This window comes from Heteronotia binoei, chromosome 9, assembly GCF_032191835.1.
Source record: "Heteronotia binoei isolate CCM8104 ecotype False Entrance Well chromosome 9, APGP_CSIRO_Hbin_v1, whole genome shotgun sequence".
In the NCBI taxonomy this organism is placed as follows: Eukaryota; Metazoa; Chordata; class Lepidosauria; order Squamata; family Gekkonidae; genus Heteronotia; species Heteronotia binoei.
This window is the reverse complement of record NC_083231.1, coordinates 6,349,442-6,366,702: the sequence shown is the minus strand read 5'-3', so window position 1 is coordinate 6,366,702 and position 17,261 is coordinate 6,349,442. Positions and strand designations below refer to the sequence as shown.

The 17,261-nt window shown below is 44.0% G+C and overlaps 2 protein-coding genes across 2 annotated transcripts in view; one reads left to right on the top strand and one right to left on the bottom strand.

The window, feature by feature from the left end:
- FBXL5 (F-box and leucine rich repeat protein 5) overlaps positions 1 to 1,818 on the top strand; it is a 33,676-nt gene extending 31,858 nt beyond the window's left edge. Inside the window, exon 11 of the mRNA XM_060246182.1 lies at positions 965 to 1,818. Coding sequence (XP_060102165.1) covers positions 965 to 1,041 — 77 coding nt within the window. The 3' untranslated portion in view covers positions 1,042 to 1,818. The remainder of the gene's footprint in view (positions 1 to 964) is intronic.
- Positions 1,819 to 3,184: 1,366 nt separating this feature from the next.
- CC2D2A (coiled-coil and C2 domain containing 2A) overlaps positions 3,185 to 17,261 on the bottom strand; it is a 92,102-nt gene continuing 78,025 nt past the window's right edge. The window contains exons 30-35 of the mRNA XM_060247273.1: positions 14,799 to 14,912; positions 12,923 to 13,057; positions 11,830 to 11,952; positions 7,326 to 7,384; positions 5,651 to 5,828; positions 3,185 to 3,549 (exon numbers count right to left, since the gene is read on the bottom strand). Of these exons, the coding sequence (XP_060103256.1) occupies positions 3,361 to 3,549; positions 5,651 to 5,828; positions 7,326 to 7,384; positions 11,830 to 11,952; positions 12,923 to 13,057; positions 14,799 to 14,912 (798 nt within the window). The 3' untranslated portion in view covers positions 3,185 to 3,360. The remainder of the gene's footprint in view (positions 3,550 to 5,650; positions 5,829 to 7,325; positions 7,385 to 11,829; positions 11,953 to 12,922; positions 13,058 to 14,798; positions 14,913 to 17,261) is intronic.

Genomic DNA, 17,261 nt, shown 5'->3' with positions numbered 1-17,261 from the left:
TTCAGCGGTGACATTTCTCCACCCAGATTGCAAGACACACATAAGATCTTGCCTTTCTCCAAAGTTGTCTACACATACCCAAGGTCTCAGTGGAGATAGGGGATTGGTGGTGACCAGATTAAGGATTAAAGCAAGACAAGGTTTATGGCCTCTATGGGTATATGCTTCTGTGTGTGTGTGTGCTTATACCCAGAATTAAACTTGGTTGGCCTTAAAGGTGCAAGTAAACGCAAAATATGGTAATTCTGGTACTGAAGGTGGTCATCTAAGCTTGTAGCAAGCAGTTTGTCTTAAATTCCACAGATAAGAACCTTGTATCAGAAGAGGAGGGCTGATTTGATCAATTCCATCTGCTCTTAATTCACGAAAGTCAGTTTTGTACAGCTCAAATATTATCAATAGAAAGTTTAAGCTAGAAGAGCAGTGATTTTTATTTATTCAGGCGGGTAGCCTGGAGCAATACAACAAAGTTGGAGTCCAGCGGCATCTACACAGTTTAATTCTGGGTATAAGGTTTTGTGGGCATGCATGCAAAAACTTTTATACCCAGAATTAAACTTTATTGGTCTTAAAGGTGCCAGTGGACTCAAAGTTTGTTATGATATTATTATGTAATAGCTGAATCTTAAAAAAAAAAATACTGGGAAACGGAAGGTAAGTAGACCAAGTTTTCATTGTCTTTGAATGGACAGTGGTTTTGTTTGAGATAGAACTGGAGATCTGCACCTGCTAACTGAAGTCTAGACCTCAGATTCCCTCTCTATTGATAGCTATACCAGTAAACGTTTCTGGCCTTCGTGGCGTCAGACGGTCTAAATTGAGATATTCGATGTACTTTTAATGTAACGTTCAGCCATTTTGCTAAGAAAAAACTTTTGTGTCAGAACTTGTGCATATCCATTGAATATGTCCCCTTGTGCTGGTCCCTGTTTCTTCCTTTCACATGTCTTCTGTCTTTATGCAGGTCCTCATGCCGAAACCGCCAGCGGATGCCAGAACTTGCAGTGTGGTTTCCGAGCCTGCTGCCGCTCTGGTGAATGAGCTGACTCTCCTTACCTTTCAGTCTACTTCATTTAGCTCAGCAGGCTTTCTTTCATGCACTTTACTTACAGTCCACATCTTGTGTTAACAAACAGTTCCCTTTTGGAGTGCGAGTCGTAGGTCCTTTTTGCCCTGTAATTCAGAACCCTCTACGCAAACGGTGTCGTGTCATGCTATTCTCGCAGTCGTATTTCACTTTAATTGGAAGGCAGTGGATTTGATTTTTATGCTGCAGAAAACTTACCCAAATTGTTTTGACACTCTTTCCTAATGTTTGGCACTTATACCTTGATTTATTTTGTGCTAACTCTGTTAAGATTCTTTATGCTTACACTATAAATTCTACAGTGAATCTGAAATTCTGGGTCACGTTCGCCTTTCAGTAGTGACTTCTCCCATAACTTCTCAGATCCCAGAGTTGTCCTGCTGTAAGATTAGGGAGATATACTGTCTGTTGTTTGTTTAGCACTGACTCTGTATTTTTGAGCTTGAAAAACCATAAATGAAACATTCCCATCTGCATCAGAGTTTATTAGCATCTGATATGTTAAAACACAGTAAGGACTGTGCAGTTTGGCCAATGACTGTTCGCCACCTCACTTTGTGGGCTTCATGGGATTTCTGCTTGTCTGACTGTAAGTGGCGTAGCAGCCACAGCCCCTGTCTCTCCTCCTATATAAACTCATTAAAGATGCTGAATTCTGAAAAGAATTTTCAAAAGTAATTTCTCAGCTGTAAGAGCAACTGTAATAAATCAATAAATGCAGCTTTAAGGAACTTGCTGGTGATTTATCCTGTTTTCAATGTTAGGAAAATGGTTGTATTTCAAACTAGCAGTATTTTGATATGATAGCTTTTAAGCACACTTATTTCCATGTGTCCTAGTTCATATTAATATCATTTTCAGCGTGAAAATTTGAGCTTGGTTGACAAACAGTGGAAGTTATTTCAGATATGCAAAATGGCACCATCCAAACCCTCTTCAAAGAAACAGCCGTGAGATGGCATTATCTTCCATCGAAGAAAAGTCGTTTTGATAAGAGTGTGGGGGGATTTTTTGCTAAGTGTTTAACATATTCCCTATTTTCTTTCCTATGGGGCAATGTTAACTAATGGGGTGAGTAGACCCACCACACAACAGCCTCATGGAAACAGGTGAAATGAGTAAAGAGCCAGTTTGGTGTAGTGGTTAAGTGTGCGGACTCTTATCTGAGAGAACCGGGTTTGATTCCCCACTCCTCCACTTGCACCTGCTGGAATGGCCTTGGGTCAGCCATAGCTCTGGCAGAAGTTGTCCTTGAAAGGGCAGCTGCTGTGAGAGTCCTCTCAGCCCCACCCACCTCACAGGGTGTCTGTTGTGGGGGGGAAGATAAAGGAGATTGTGAGCCGCTCTGAGATTCGGAGTGGAGGGTGGGATATAAATCCAATATCTTCATCTACCTCACAGGGTGTCTGTTGTGGGGGAGGAAGGGAAAGGAGATTGTGAGCCGCTCTGAGACTCTTCGGAGTGGAGGGCGGGATATAAATCCAATATCTTCATCTACCTCACAGGGTGTCTGTTGTGGGGGAGGAAGGTAAAGGAGATTGTGAGCCGCTCTGAGACTCTTCGGAGTGGAGGGCGGGATATAAATCCAATATCTTCATCTACCTCACAGGGTGTCTGTTGTGGGGGAGGAAGGGAAAGGAGATTGTAAGCCGCTCTGAGACTCTTCGGAGTGGAGGGCGGGATATCAATCCAATATCTTCATCTACCTCACAGGGTGTCTGTTGTGGGGGAGGAAGGGAAAGGAGATTTGTAAGCTGCTCTGAGACTCTTCGGAGTGGAGGGCGGGATATAAATCCAATATCATCATCTTCTTCCCTGACATGCTGTCCCGTGGCTTTCTGTCCTCCATCAGATTTTTGGAATAAAAACCTGAGCTTGATACAAAACTAGCAGCAGTGCTGCTAAACACACATGGCTTTTGAAGGCTTAGTTCCAAGCTGGAGTTGCTGTGCATTAACTTAGGAGTGGAATAAAGCAAGCCAGTGTGCACTTCCTCTCTATGAAAAACTGAAAGCAGCAGCATTTCCATCGTGTTCGAAACCTGTTGGCAGTCACAGCTGGACAGCAGCCCTTGTAGACAAACATTAAAGACATTAATTAAAAGGTGTGGCTTTTATCTTTAATATATAAAAATACAAAATTAGAACCTATGGTAAAGGGGTACAAAGAATGTTACCTTCTAATTCTTAAGAATGCGAAGAAGGTAAAAATGTCAAGTGCAGTTCTTCGTTGGGAAGAGGCAAAAGCACACGAGAGTTTACTTAATTCAGCTTTTATCTGTTACGAACTAAGGAAGCAACATACACCCACACTGAGAGAATGTTTCTAGGGTAAGCATGAACATAGACTGCTAACGCGAACTCCGTATTTGGAACATCGATGTTATGGACTCCAGTAGTGTAGACTGCTTCAATTAAAGGACTGACTTCTGAAAAAGGCATGTGGATAGGAAATCCTGAAACCTGGAAGAAGGAAGAGGGGGAAAGGTAAGGATTTATCTGTAAAGCTGTCTTGTGTTCAGTCAAAAAGATCCTAACGCCCCCTCCCCCCGGACTCAGCTGCACTCTAGTGTTCGATTTTCAGGTGGGACCCTTGAGACTTAACCCCAAACCTGTAGGTGCTTTGCTTTCTCCATGGTTGCAATTCACTTCTAGAGTGTTTTTTTTTTAAAGTACTGCAATACTTTTTCGGACAGCTACTAACCATACTGATGGCGTAATGGCTCATTGTCTTCTCATGGAACTTACTGGTGGTGCAAGGTTGCCTGGATGGCAACTGTTATTTATTCCATCCCACTCCAAGCAATTGCTCTGTTTTTTCATATTATCCTTACTTCATCCTCCTTTGTGGGATAAGCTGTCTGGCAGCATCCTTGTCTCCAAAAAAAAGAAGTGCTAACTTAAAGTTCTTTGTTCACGGGGAGCGAAAAAAAATCGCCCACCTGCTCCCCCAAAAATGGGCATTTCCCATTGGGGGTAAAGTGTAGCTGACTGGGGAAGGCAATGGCACACCACCCCATAAAAAGTCTGCAGTGAAAACGTGATGTGATGTCACCCCTGAGTTGGAAACGACTGGTGCTTGCACAGGGGACTATCTTTACCTTTAGTTCTTCTAGTAGCAGGAAATTGTCAGGTAGCAATTAAGGTGGCACTGCCACATTCTTTAGAGCTGTAAAGCATTGGAGAAAGTCCAGAAAAGGGCAACTAGAATGATTAAAGGGCTGGAACACTTTCCCTATGAAGAAAGGTTGAAACACTTGGGACTCTTTAGCTTGGAGAAACGTCGACTGCGGGGTGACATGATAGAGGTTTACAAGACAATGCATGGGATGGAGAAAGTAGAGAAAGAAGTACTTTTTTCCCTTTCTCACAATACAAGAACTCGTGGGCATTCGATGCAATTGCTGAGCAGACAGGTTAAAACGGATAAAAGGAAGTACTTCTTCACCCAAAGGGTGATTAACATGTGGAATTCACTGCCACAGGAGGTGATGGCGGCTACAAGCATAGCCACCTTCAAGAGGGGTTTAGATAAAAATATGGAGCACAGGTCCATCAGTGGCCATTAGTCACAATGTGTGTGTGTGTGTATATATAAAAAATTTTTTGCCACTGTGTGACACAGTGTTGGACTGGATGGGCCATTGGCCTGATCTAACATGGCTTCTCTTATGTTAAAGGGACTGGGGAGTATCTCCACAATGGGGGGGGGGGGCTGACTGTCCAGGAAATGCAGGTGCAGAAGATCCAACCCAGATAGCCTTTTTCAGGGTCATCTGAGCAAAGTTTGGGGAAAGTTTTAACTAGCTTTGGGATTCTGTTTTGTTCTTGCTGCACTGCCCCGTTCCTGCTTTCCTGGGATCTCCTGATGCATCTGTTTTCCAATAAAACTGTTCTCCCATCTCTCCAGCCTGTTACCTAGCAACAAATGAAAAGGTATGTTGTACTTGGGTCTCTGGAGTGTCGCAGCCAGACAGTGGGCTTGGAGGTATCTTCTTGTGGGGCAAGGCGGCTTCCTCTTGGTCCACAAGAAAGCCATTTTGGCCACCTAATCACCAGTTGACGAAACTGAGTGATTTACCAGGTGAGATGAGAACCCAATAATTCTGTTAATCCCTGGGGGCTCCATTGTCCCAAGTGTTGTAATAGCTTGTAATTCAGCAGCCTCATGTTTCTGAAATTCCTTTGCAATAAAACAGCTACTTTGAGGTCCCCCATTGAGTGTCCTGGGAGGTTGAAATGTTCTCCTACAGGTTTCTCAATTGTGGTTATAGGTCCATCTTAATGGTTCCTTTTCTTACATGGCTAAACATTCTCACATCGGTTTGCTAATCTGCTGCTATTACAGGCTTTACCAACTGCTTTAATCCAGACTTAGATATACTTATCACTCAGTTACTTAAGCATCTTGACTCCAATTAGCCCTTCTGACAAAGACAAAACTAACCTCCATGTGTAATGGTTGCTGAAGTCTCTTTTGATGCATCATATCCAGAATTGAACTTTGTTCCATAACCACCCTGCTAATTCAGTTGTGTAAACTCTATAAAACTTGGTACAATACCCTGTAGTCTCCCAGCTGTTTTTGTAATTCTGCCTGATGGTCGTCTTCTACATCTTTGCCCTGATTCTCTTCCAGCAGAGGCAAGAAGTGCCTAAGAGTAGAAGTACAGTATCTGTTCCACCGTGTCAAGTTCCTGGGTCTCCATTCCATGACCTTCTCTTTCAAAATCTTCTCGAGTCTGCATTTTGTTTTAAAAAAAAAAAAGTATAAAGTTGTATTCAAAATGTTGGTTCGTAGCAATGCTGACTTTTTGCCCATATCTGAGAAGTTTGACAAGGATAAAGTGCTGAGTTCTACATCTCGGGAGCAAAAATGAGAAACATACTGCCTGAGGGGATACACTTCTGGGTAGCAGTGTGTGCGCACAAGATCTTGGAGGTACGGATGGGCCATAAATTAAATATGAGCAGCCAGTGTGATGCAACAAGAAAGGGCATTTTGGGGTGTACCAACAGGGGTATAACTTCCAGATCACAAGCTGGCATAGTTCCACTGTACACTGCATTGGTCAGGCCACACCTGGAGTTGTGTGCCTCACTTCAAGAAGGATGTGGACAGAATGGAGCAGGTGCAGAGAAGAGTGATGAGGATGATCAGGGGCCTAGAAGGAAAGGCTGAGGGGATGTTCAGTCTGGAGCAGAGGAGGTTGAGGGGGGACATGTTTGCGCTCTCTAAGTCTTTGAAGGGCTGTCTCTTAGAGGAGGGCAGGGAGCTGTCCCTGTTGGCAGCAGAGGAGAATATTTGCAATAATGGGTTCCAATTAAGAGTGGGAAGCTACTAGCTGGATATTAGGAACAGGATAAGAGATCATTAGGGTTTGTAGAATCTTTCGGGATCAAGTGCCGTGTTCTACTGGAGAAAGTTTTCCTTCCAGACGTTTCGTTCTCAGCTGCGGAGAACATCCTCAGTGGCGTTGCAGCTGAGAACGAAACGTCACTGAGGATGTTCTCCACAGCTGAGAACGAAACGTCTGGAAGGAAAACTTTCTCCAGTAGAACACGGCACTTGATCCCGAAAGATTCTACAAACCCTAATGATGTTACCAGCCGTGAAAACCGGAATTCTTTGGTAGGATAAGAGATGTTCAACAGTGGAAACAGCTACTGAGGGAGGTGGTGAGCTCCCCCTCACTGGCAGTCTTTAAGCAGCGACTGGACAAACACTGGTCAGGGGTACTGAAGGCTGATCCTGCACAGAGCAGGGGGATGCCCCGACGCCATGATTTTATACTGACTTTTTAATCTGTACAACAGGACTACAAACTCTTAAGGGGGAAACAGAAGTAGAATTCCACACCAATACTTTTATTTCTCAGCAGGAACTAAGGGCGTCTTCTTAGTCCTCAATTTCTTGCTCAGTAACAATACTTCCAAATTGCAGATGGGACAAACTTCCTGGTTTATAAAACTGCAGGTGGCGTGTGTGGTTAGACGCTCAAGCCCTGTAACGCACATTCCTTGCACACAAAGCTACATAACGATTTTTAAATGTACAATTTTGGCCGACCTAGTTTTCTAGATGCCGGGAATGGTTGTGTATAAGGGAAAAAGAATAAATCGTACACATAGAGCTGAACCATGTAGTGATGGGATTACTATCTCAGCTACAGTTTTAGAGCCAAGCCTTGCTGTGTTTAAAAAAAACCAAATCTTTTCAATACATTAGACAAGGTTACCTGCCCTGCAGTTCTAGTGCAGCTGTCTTGTCCACGCGTTGGTAAAACAGTGCTTCAGGCTAACAAGATAAGAACACGTTAGTTGCAATTTGGCATTTAAAAAAGTGTAATCCTATGTTGGCGGAACGTTTAAAAAGAATCATCACAAGTTATATCCATCCTGACCAAGCAGGCTTCATGCCTGGCCGTTCCATTACGGACAACATCCGTAAATCCTTAAATCTGATCCATATGGCGAAAAAATCTTCTGCCCCCTCTCTGATTCTATCGTTAGACGCCGAGAAGGCTTTTGATAAAGTGGAGGTGGTCTACCTAAAGACCCTACTCCAATTCATGAATTTTGGCCCAAACTTCCGTAAAGCCATTTCGGCGATATATAGTGCCCCATCAACCCAAATTCTCACGAACTCATTTAGGTCTGAGGAACTTTATTTACATAGAGGTACCAGACAGGGCTGTCCCCTTTCCCCATTATTGTTTGCTCTCTCAGTAGAGCCTTTTGCACACATTACTAGAACTTCACCTGAAATATCCGGCATACGTGTGGGTGAGTCTGAATTTAAAATAAGCCTATTCGCAGATGACATGGTGTTCTATCTAACTGATCCTCTTTCTTCGTTAACCCATCTTAAAGCAAATCTGGAAGAATTCGGCAAACATTCTGGCTTCACCATAAACCTTACTAAATCGGAAATATACCCTATTAAGATCCCAGGAAATCTTCAATTACTTATAGAAGCATCCCAACCGTTCAAGTGGGTTTCTAAATCATGGAGGCATTTAGGAATTCAAATCCCATTGAAGCTTGAGGACTTATTCCAAGTCAACTACGGTCCTTTGGCCAGCTCCATGACTTCTTCTCTATCTGCCTGGTCCAAACTTGATTTTTCTCTTTTAGAAAAAATTGACCTGCTTAAATCCTTCCTGCTACCACGTTTATTATTTCTATTCCAAAACCTACCAATCCATGTCCCTAAAAAAGAGCTCGCCCGTTGGCAGTCACAGTGGTCATCCTTTTTGTGGAACCATCGCAAACCTAGAATTGCCCTTTCCTTACTAACCAAACCATGTAATTTGGGAGGACTGGCAGCCCCATTAGTGGACAAATACTTTCTAGCTGCACAACTGAGAGTCATCGTTTTTTATGCATCACCATACGCCCTCCCTGCGTGGGTCCAAATTGAGAAGGCAAATCTGCCCAGTGTACTTTTACACGAAGTTATCTGGTCCTCAAGAGCAGACAGAAGGGAGCTTAAAATTTCAAATCCATTTTTAAAATTTACCCTTCAACTCTGGGATCAATGGAGGAATACTATTGCACCGGCCTCATCCCCAGTTATGGCTTTCCTGGGGCAATCTTGGTTCCCCCCGGGAAAAGACAAAACCCAATTTAGAGTTTGGAGGGAGAACAATATCTTTAAGTTAACTGATATTGCTTTGAATGGTAAATTGTGTTCCCACTCACAACTAGAAAGTAAATTTAAGATCACTATCCCATGGTTCCAGTACCTTCAAGTACATCATGCATTACATCATATAATACCCATTGTAATGCATAACAGGCCACTAAATCAGGTTGAGAAATTAATTAAAATAGGGAATTGCACCATAAAAGGGGTTATTTCTATGATCTATAGTCTTTTAAACCAAAAAACATGGAAATGCCCCTCCACACATCTAAATACTTGGCAGAAAGACTGTGCAATCCCAATCAATGAAGACCAATGGAGCCAGCTTTGGACATCGCCTTTATTTAAATCCAAATCCCTTTATTTTCGTCTTCAAAATTATAAGTTATTCGCAAGATGGTATATGACTCCTCTTAATCTTTTTAAGGCAAAAGTGAAGGCTGACCCCCGGTGTTGGAAAGGGTGTGGGCTTTCAGGTTCATTTTTCCACTGTTGGTGGGACTGTCCCAAGGTAACTGATTTCTGGAAGTCTATTCTGGAAATAATATCAAGAATGATAGGGGTTAATGTCCCTTGCACTCCTGCAGTGGTTCTGTTAAATTTATGGCCTGATCAATCGCTTTCAACATCAAAACAGGACTTGGTTGCTTTACTTTTGCTTGCTGCTAAAATCACTTTGGCCTCTTACTGGAAACACCTGGATACCCCCCCACTTCAGAAATGGTGCACAAAAGTATGGGACGTCCTGATCCAGGACAAGCTAACTACGGCTATATCTATGCTTGATAATATCAAAGCAGGAGATTGGTTTTTACAAAAATGGTTTGGCTTCCTTGATTACATAAATAGTTCCGATACGATATTTGGGAAACTGCCAGCGAAATATGTGAATTTTATGATTTATTAATTTTGATCGGATGTAATTTATAGCTTCCTGAAATTCTGATCTATATGTATTTCCTGAGAGACCCTTGTTTCTTTGTTAAAATCTGCTGACAATATCGAATGTGACAGTACATTCAAGGTAATGTCGTAGACCCCATGTTGGGGCGTGTTGTTGGTTATTGAAATGTTATTTAAAGTTATTTAAATTTCCTTAATAAAAATTTTAATTAAAAAAGTGTAATCTAATCTTTGCATGCTATTATTGACCTTAAAAGACTCACTTCTGTATAAAACGTTTAGAGACGTAGAACAGTTAAATAAAGTACTCAGCATCATAAACAATTTAGAAGCAGCAGCAGTTAAAGGAGTCAAACAAGATAACTCGACTATCGGAGATGAGGAAAGGAGGAGGGGAAGCCCACCAAATCAACAAAACAGAGAGGGTTTTTATTTGTGGCTTAAATGGGGTGTGTGTGTGTGTCAGTGTGTATGCAAAGCCTAGCAGTTTCTCTGCACATGCTGGGAAAGTGAAAGTAACTGAACTGCCAGGTAGATCATCTAAGCGACAGAAGGTGGCTGGTTGCCAGATTGCATCAGCCTGGGCAATGTCAGCATGACTCAGCAGGAAGCTGACTGGTTACCTGGCTGGACCTGATGTATAAATGTACAAAGACACTTTACTGTGTGTGGGATATGTATGGTGGAGGTGCAGCGGAGCATTCTGTCGGATTGGAGAGTGGAGGTGTAAATAAATTGTATATAGTGGTTTTAACACTACTGTGTGCAAGCCTTCATTCTGTGCGTCACTAAAGACCACCCTCACTAAGCACAGGCGCACCAACAGGGGGGAGAAAGCTCATCCAGAATGACTTGTTTTTTTGAAACCGGAAGAATCGGATCCATAGCAAGTGCCTAAACAGCGCTGAATGCCAACCTGACATGATGTAGAAGTAGCTCTTCACTTCCCTTCCCAACTGCTTGACATGCCCCCCCAACACAGCCACTGAGGTTCTGTGGACCCCTCCGATTCAATCTGCATAGAGGCCGTAACCAGGTGGATGAAATCCTGCCCTCCCTTCCTTGTAGGAATGGGACAGAGGTTCATGTAAGATTGCCCAATTCGATGAAATTGCTGAGCAGACAGGTTAAAACAGATAAAAGGAAGTACGGCACTTCTTTACCCAAAGGGTGATTACCATGTGGAATTCACTGCCACAGGAGGTGGTGGCGGCCACAAGCATAGCCACCTTCAAGAGGGGTTTAGATAAAAATATGGAGCAGAGGTCCATCAGTGGCTATTAGCCACAGTGTGTGTGTGTGTGTGTGTATATATATATATAATTTTTTTGCCACTGTGTGACACAGAGTGTTGGACTGGATGGGCCACTGGCCTGATCTAACATGGCTTCTCTTATGTTCTTATGTTCCTTCCTGCTATAACTCCCTAGAACAGCTGCCACCTTGCTCGGGAGTGTCTGCAGCGGAGAAGATCCATTGTATTAACTCCTGCATGTGGTAATAGGAAGCCAATCCATTAAAACTATGTAGCCAAGTGGAATTATAGAAATAAAAAGTCCATGTTCTAGACCAGGGCTGTCAAGCACGCTGCCCGAGGGATGGATCAGGCCTCCAGAGGGCTCCTATCAGGCCCACAAGCAATTCACGATCATCTGCTTCCTTCTCTCTCTCTTGCTTTCTTCTGCATCACAGCTTAATTTGCCAGGCTTGCTCAATCGCACAGGAGCTACAGAGCAAAGCCTCTATATACTTCATTGGCTGACCAGCATATGAAGCAACTTAGGTACAAAAGCTTACAATGCCAGCCATTTCATGTTTTCCCCTAGGTTTTAGGCTCAAAGCACTGACCATGAGATTTCTGTGATGCATGTCAATAAATCAAAAGTAGGTTTGCAGCTTACAGATACACACCCTTCACCATTATTTATATATATATTTTTAAAAAAATAGGAAATGTATCTTGAGACTCCTTGACAAGGGCCATTGTAAACAGAGGAATAGGGCAAACGGTATCTGTATTAAACCAAGGGCATTAACAGCTTATCTAAGATGGTTAAAGAAGTTTTACTTCAATACATTTCATTGGTATCTGTCCAATGTGCTCTCACTTAAGAAGGTCAAGCAATTTAAAACACACAAGGAATATTCTTTCTGTACTGTACAGAAGACTGCTGGAATAAATGTGTTCATACCTGCACACTGGAGAGGCCAGGAAACGGTAAACTTCTGGAAAAAAACGGTTTCCAAAATTTGGGTTTGCTGACATCAAAACTTATTCTCAGTGGGGAATCATATTGCTGGATATTGAACCAAACCTAAGAATGAAGAACTCTGTTAGTGCCTTAAAGCATAACCACAAATCAATAATATATATCCTGGCTGCGTAAGGCTGCTCGGTTCATTCAGAACCAGAGATCAGCTGTGATGAATTATCAAGCGATGGTCAATGCAGCCCAGGCCAACCAGTTATCCCTGGAAAAACCTACAAGCATGTCCCCAAAACACACTCCTGTTGCTGCCTACACATCTCTGGTAGGCATTTACTGCCTATGAATGGAAGTTCCATTTTGATCCCATAGCCAGTGGCCTGTATCTTCCTTGCATTTGTCTAATCCCCTTTCCAAGCCGCTTCAGCTGGTGACCATCACTACATCAAGTGGCAGCAAATTCACAAACCAATTACTTGTTGAGCGAAGAAGCGCAACCTTTTGTCTGTCTTGAATTATTTTTTGCCCATCAACCTCATTGGACGCCGCTGAGTTCTAGTCTTATGAGAGATTTTTATACATTTTTACCATCTTCCTTAATTGTCTTTTAAGTACAACGATCAAAACTTCTCCTTGTAAAGCTTCCTTGCTCCAATCCCTTCCTCATTTTTCTTTGCCCTTTCCTGCACCTTTCCCCAGTGTTACAATGTCCTGGGGAAGGCCTGAGAGCCTGCAAAGCAGCTACTAGTCAGAAAATTCTGGGCCACCTTCCCTCCCGCCACACACGCCTGAGAGAGTCCATCTGGGTCCCCCTCACACCATTTGTGAGACCACTCACTGTTCAGGGATTTGGTCCCCCCAAGTCCCCCCCCTCTAGGTGGACCAGCAGTCATTTAACACATGCTAAATAATGCCGTTTCAGTCCATTTCAGTGACTGTTTGCAAGTGGCTTTTACCATTTCACACAGCAAAATCCAGTTGCAGAGCGCACTGAAAGTGCCTTGAAAGTGTGTAAAAGCACCCACAATTTTGTATGTTCACAGGGTAGAGGAAAGCAACATGGATGTGAAATGCTTACATTGTCACCAGAAATTAAACAGCCTACATTTTGCAGTGGGCAGAAAGTATCATACTGCCCATAAAAGTGTCCGTTCCTGGGATTCCAGATCACATACTGGTTTTGTTCCCACGTGAGCACATATGCTGTTACTCCCTGAGGAGAAAAAGAAAAAAGAAGAATCAATATCTCTAAAAAAATCACCAGGCATAAAGCAGAATGCATTTAATTTTACATGCCATTGGCACTCAGCCCACCCTCCCCCCTCCAAGCCATCTGCCAAATGTTATGTTGCTATAAAGTTGTAGCGTAAGGTACATCACAGGAGCCCAGTTGGACCAGACCAGCGAGAGTCCATCTAGTCCAGCATCTCGTCTCAAACAGCAGCCGACCAGTTCCTCTGGAGGTCCAACTAGAAGGCATAGAAACTGAGGTCATCCCCTTGCTATTTAGAGGTTTACTGCTTCTGAATGTGGAGGTTTCCTTTAGTCACCACGGGTAGGAGCCACCAACATCCAGGAATCTGTCTAATCCCCCTTTAAAGCTGTCTGTTCCTGTGGCCATCACTACATCCTTTGGCAGCGAATTCCACATTTTAATCACTCTCTGTGTAAAGTAGCATTTCCTTTTATCTGTCCTCAACCTCCTGCACAACAGCTTCATTGGATGCCCTCCAGTTCTAGTATTTTGGGAGAGAGAAAAACAGTTCTCTTTGTCAACTCTCTTCACCCCACGCAGCATTTTATAAACCTCTATCATGTTCCCCCTTTGTAGTCTCTTTCCTCAACTGAAAAGTTCGAGACTCACAGGGTGCTCCAACTCCCAGTCATCTTGGCTGCACTCCTTTTTCGCAGCTCTGTGATGCCCTTTCTGAGATACAAAGGTGACATTTTTGACAGCAATTCCAAGATAATAGAATGAGAAGGGGGGCAGTGTGGGGCAGAGCATTTCATTTGCATGCAGAAGATCCCAACTGCAATTCCTGGCACCTCTAGTTGAAAAGAGTTTCTTCTCTGTCTCTTACAGTGTGATGTAAGCTCTGTGGAGAACGTCTGGCAGACACCCTGGGGAGACACTGCCGGACAGAGCAGCGGAGAAGAAACCTGGCAGACTGACATGCTGACTCAGCAGCTTCCGAAGACCTGGAACCATGCTTATGAATGCTTATGATTTATTGTGGTTACATGTTCAAAAATCTCTGGAAGGCTGGAATTTTGGTATGTTAATACATCAGTCTCTTTAGCCTAGCTGTACACAACTGTGTACATATGGTTAATAACAATTATCCTTCCCTCCCATGGAAAAATTGGGGACATGCATATTTTGAAAAGCAAAAAAGAAGACATATTTCCAGACCTTCTACTTCAAACAAGTGATCACTCACTCATTTTAAATAACCCCTACTATTTAAGCTGTAATCACTGCTACTGCCTAGGAATATTCCTAACCTTCCAACCTAAAAAGAGCACATTTTCATCAGTTTTTTAAAAAGAGCTCCAAAGAGGACAGACAGACAGACGCACACAAGGGGACACGTCCTCTAAAAAGAAAACATCTGGTAACCTTAGCTATGCATTTATTTGCAGTCCCGTTCAACAAAGGAGGGTTATAATGGAGCTGGTGATATGTATCCAAATGCTAATCTGGTTTGGCATCATGCTGAAATCTGCCTCTTACAGTGTGATGTGACCTGGTCTTTGTTCCAAGAAGGGCCCTTTAATTTAAAAGCCGAAATGCTAACAGGAGTCCTGACCTTCCTGATGGAGTTCCTGTTGCATCACTCTTTTAGAGCTTGCCTGCAAAATGAAATGTGGGCTGCTGTTTGCAATACGATTTCATCACAGCGTCCTCTCTGGCCTGCAGATGTTCGGTTCAAGGAAAGCAAGAAGCGGCTTACCTCAGGAATTGCGTTTCCAATTAGAAGCCAGGACTTTTTGCCAAGAGCCAGAAAATAATTACACAAGAGCACAGCATGTTCTTCCTCATCTCCAGCCAAAAGATCAAGGAACTGCTAATGAATGAAATCAGACAAGTTGGTTACCAGTAAGGTTCATGGTCCTCCTTTATCTCCGCGACAGAAGAGCCTTTGCCCGGAAGTAGTTTTATTTGTTGGGAAATGCCCTTCTGCTATATTCAGACACCACAAAAAACGATGATGTGAAGAGGTCAAAGGACAGCCTGAACTGACAAAAACCATGGCTTGCAAACAGTTAAGATACCAGACAGGAACATTGGCTTGACGGGAAGTCCGACCAAGAGTCTTCCAAGCATTCCCAAGGCAGCCTTGACAAGCTGTTTCATGCTCAGCCACGTGTAACACAGGAATAGTAATACTAGCTTGCTCTGTGGAGCCCTGATCTCAGAAGCTAAGCAGGGTCAGCCCTGGTCAGTACTTAGATGGGAGACCACCGGGGCGGCCCTAAGGTGTACGGCGCCCCAGGCAGCCTTGCCTGCTGCTGCCTCCTGGGCTGCCCCCTCCTCTATTTTTTAATCTTTGGCGCTCCAGCCCCTGCCCCCACCTGTAGCACTCCCTGAGCATCCTCCAGGCGGAGGACGCTCAGGGAGCAATATCGAGACTGCGCTCTGACCAGAAACCCTCTCTTGCCCCTCTATGAAGTTTGGAAACCCCAGAGAGGGGCGAGAAAGGCTCCTGGTGGCGTGTAGTCCTTCTATCACTCCCTCAGCACCCTCCAGCCAGAGGACACTCAGGGAGCAATACCAAGACTGCGCTCTGACCAGAAACCCTCTCCTGCCCCTCTATGAAGTTTGGAAACCCCAGAGAGGGGCGAGAAAGGCTCCTGGTGGCGTGCAGTCTTTGTATCGCTCCCTCAGCACCCTCCAGGTGAAGGACACTCGGGGAGCGATACAGAGACTGCTCATTGGCAAAACGTGGGCATTTGCCTATGGCACTACGCCAGGAGGGCCCAATTTGGTGCCCTCCCCAGCCCGACGCCCTAGGCAAATACCTAGTTTGCCTAGTGGGAGGGCTGGCCCTGGAGACCACCAAGGAAGTGAAAGGTTGCTACACAGAGGCAGGCAATTGCAAAACCACATCTAGCCTTGAAAAACCTACAAAAACCTATTGCTTTACTCTGCTTTGATAAGACCTCACCTAGAGTACTGTGTTTAGTTTTGGGCACCACATTTTAAGAAGGATCTAGACAAGCTGGAATGGGTCCAGAGGAGGGCGACGAAGATGGTGAGGGGTCTGGAGACCAAGTTCTATGAGGAAAGGTTGAAGGAGCTGGGGATGTTTAGCCTGGAGAGGAGGCGGCCGAGAGGTGATATGATCACCATCTTCAAGTACTTGAAGGGCTGTTGTCTAGAGGATGATGGTGTGGAATTGTTTTCTGTGGCTCTGGAAGGTAGGACCAGAACCAGTGGGTTGGAATTAAATCAAAAGAGTTTTCGGTTCAACATTAGGTAGAACGTCTTGACCGTTAGAGCGATTCCTCAGTGGAACAGGCTTTCTCAGGAGGTGGTGGGCTCTACTTCCTTGGAGGTTTTTAAAGAGAGGCTAGATGGCCATCTGACAGCAATGAAGATCCTGTGAATTTAGGGGGAGGTGTTTGTGAGTTTCCTGCATTGCGCAGGGGGTTGGACTAGATGACCCTGGAGGTCCCTTCCAACTCTATGATTCTATTATTCTCTGGTTGCCACAGGTGGGCTGTAACTTGAGGGTACTTTCCACTACTGCCACACTCTGTGGAACATTTCTGTGGATGACAACAAGATCACCTATGTGGTGCCTGGCACGAGCTATGCAAACACAGTGCCAGAACTGACAGACCCGAGGTGAGCCATTTTCAATCTCCACGTCTTTGTTCATATATTTGGAAGCTTAAAGACCGGCTTAGCTGTTTTCTTTATTGAGGCTTTTACTGAGATTTAAAACTGCTGGCATTTCCTCGGGTGGGGGCAGGGGAGGGATGGTGCTATATGGTGCAATTTTAACTTAGAACTGCTAACTGCTGTCAGTCACAAGGGAAAGGGGGGTATACATGTTTTAATTATTACATCAAGCCTCCCTTATACTTACTCATCATAATCATGGCAGTTGCCTGGACTTATTGAAAACCATTTGAAGTTTCTTCCACAAGCACGGTGCACTTTGTGCTCATGCAAAGGGGAGGTGAAGAGTGATCTTTGCAGGAGGCAGGAGTAGGGAAAGATCCATTTGCAGTCCTTCAGAGCCAACCTATTCATTTTTTAAGCTAGGGGATCCTACACCTGGATGTCATAAAGTGGCCCCCAGATAAAAAGCTACACATTTTCTCCTTCAGCCAACCTAACAAAAGCAAACTTATCTCAGTCCCAAGCCTTGTGCCTGAGGCTGAAAAAAGGGGTCAGTGTATGTGTT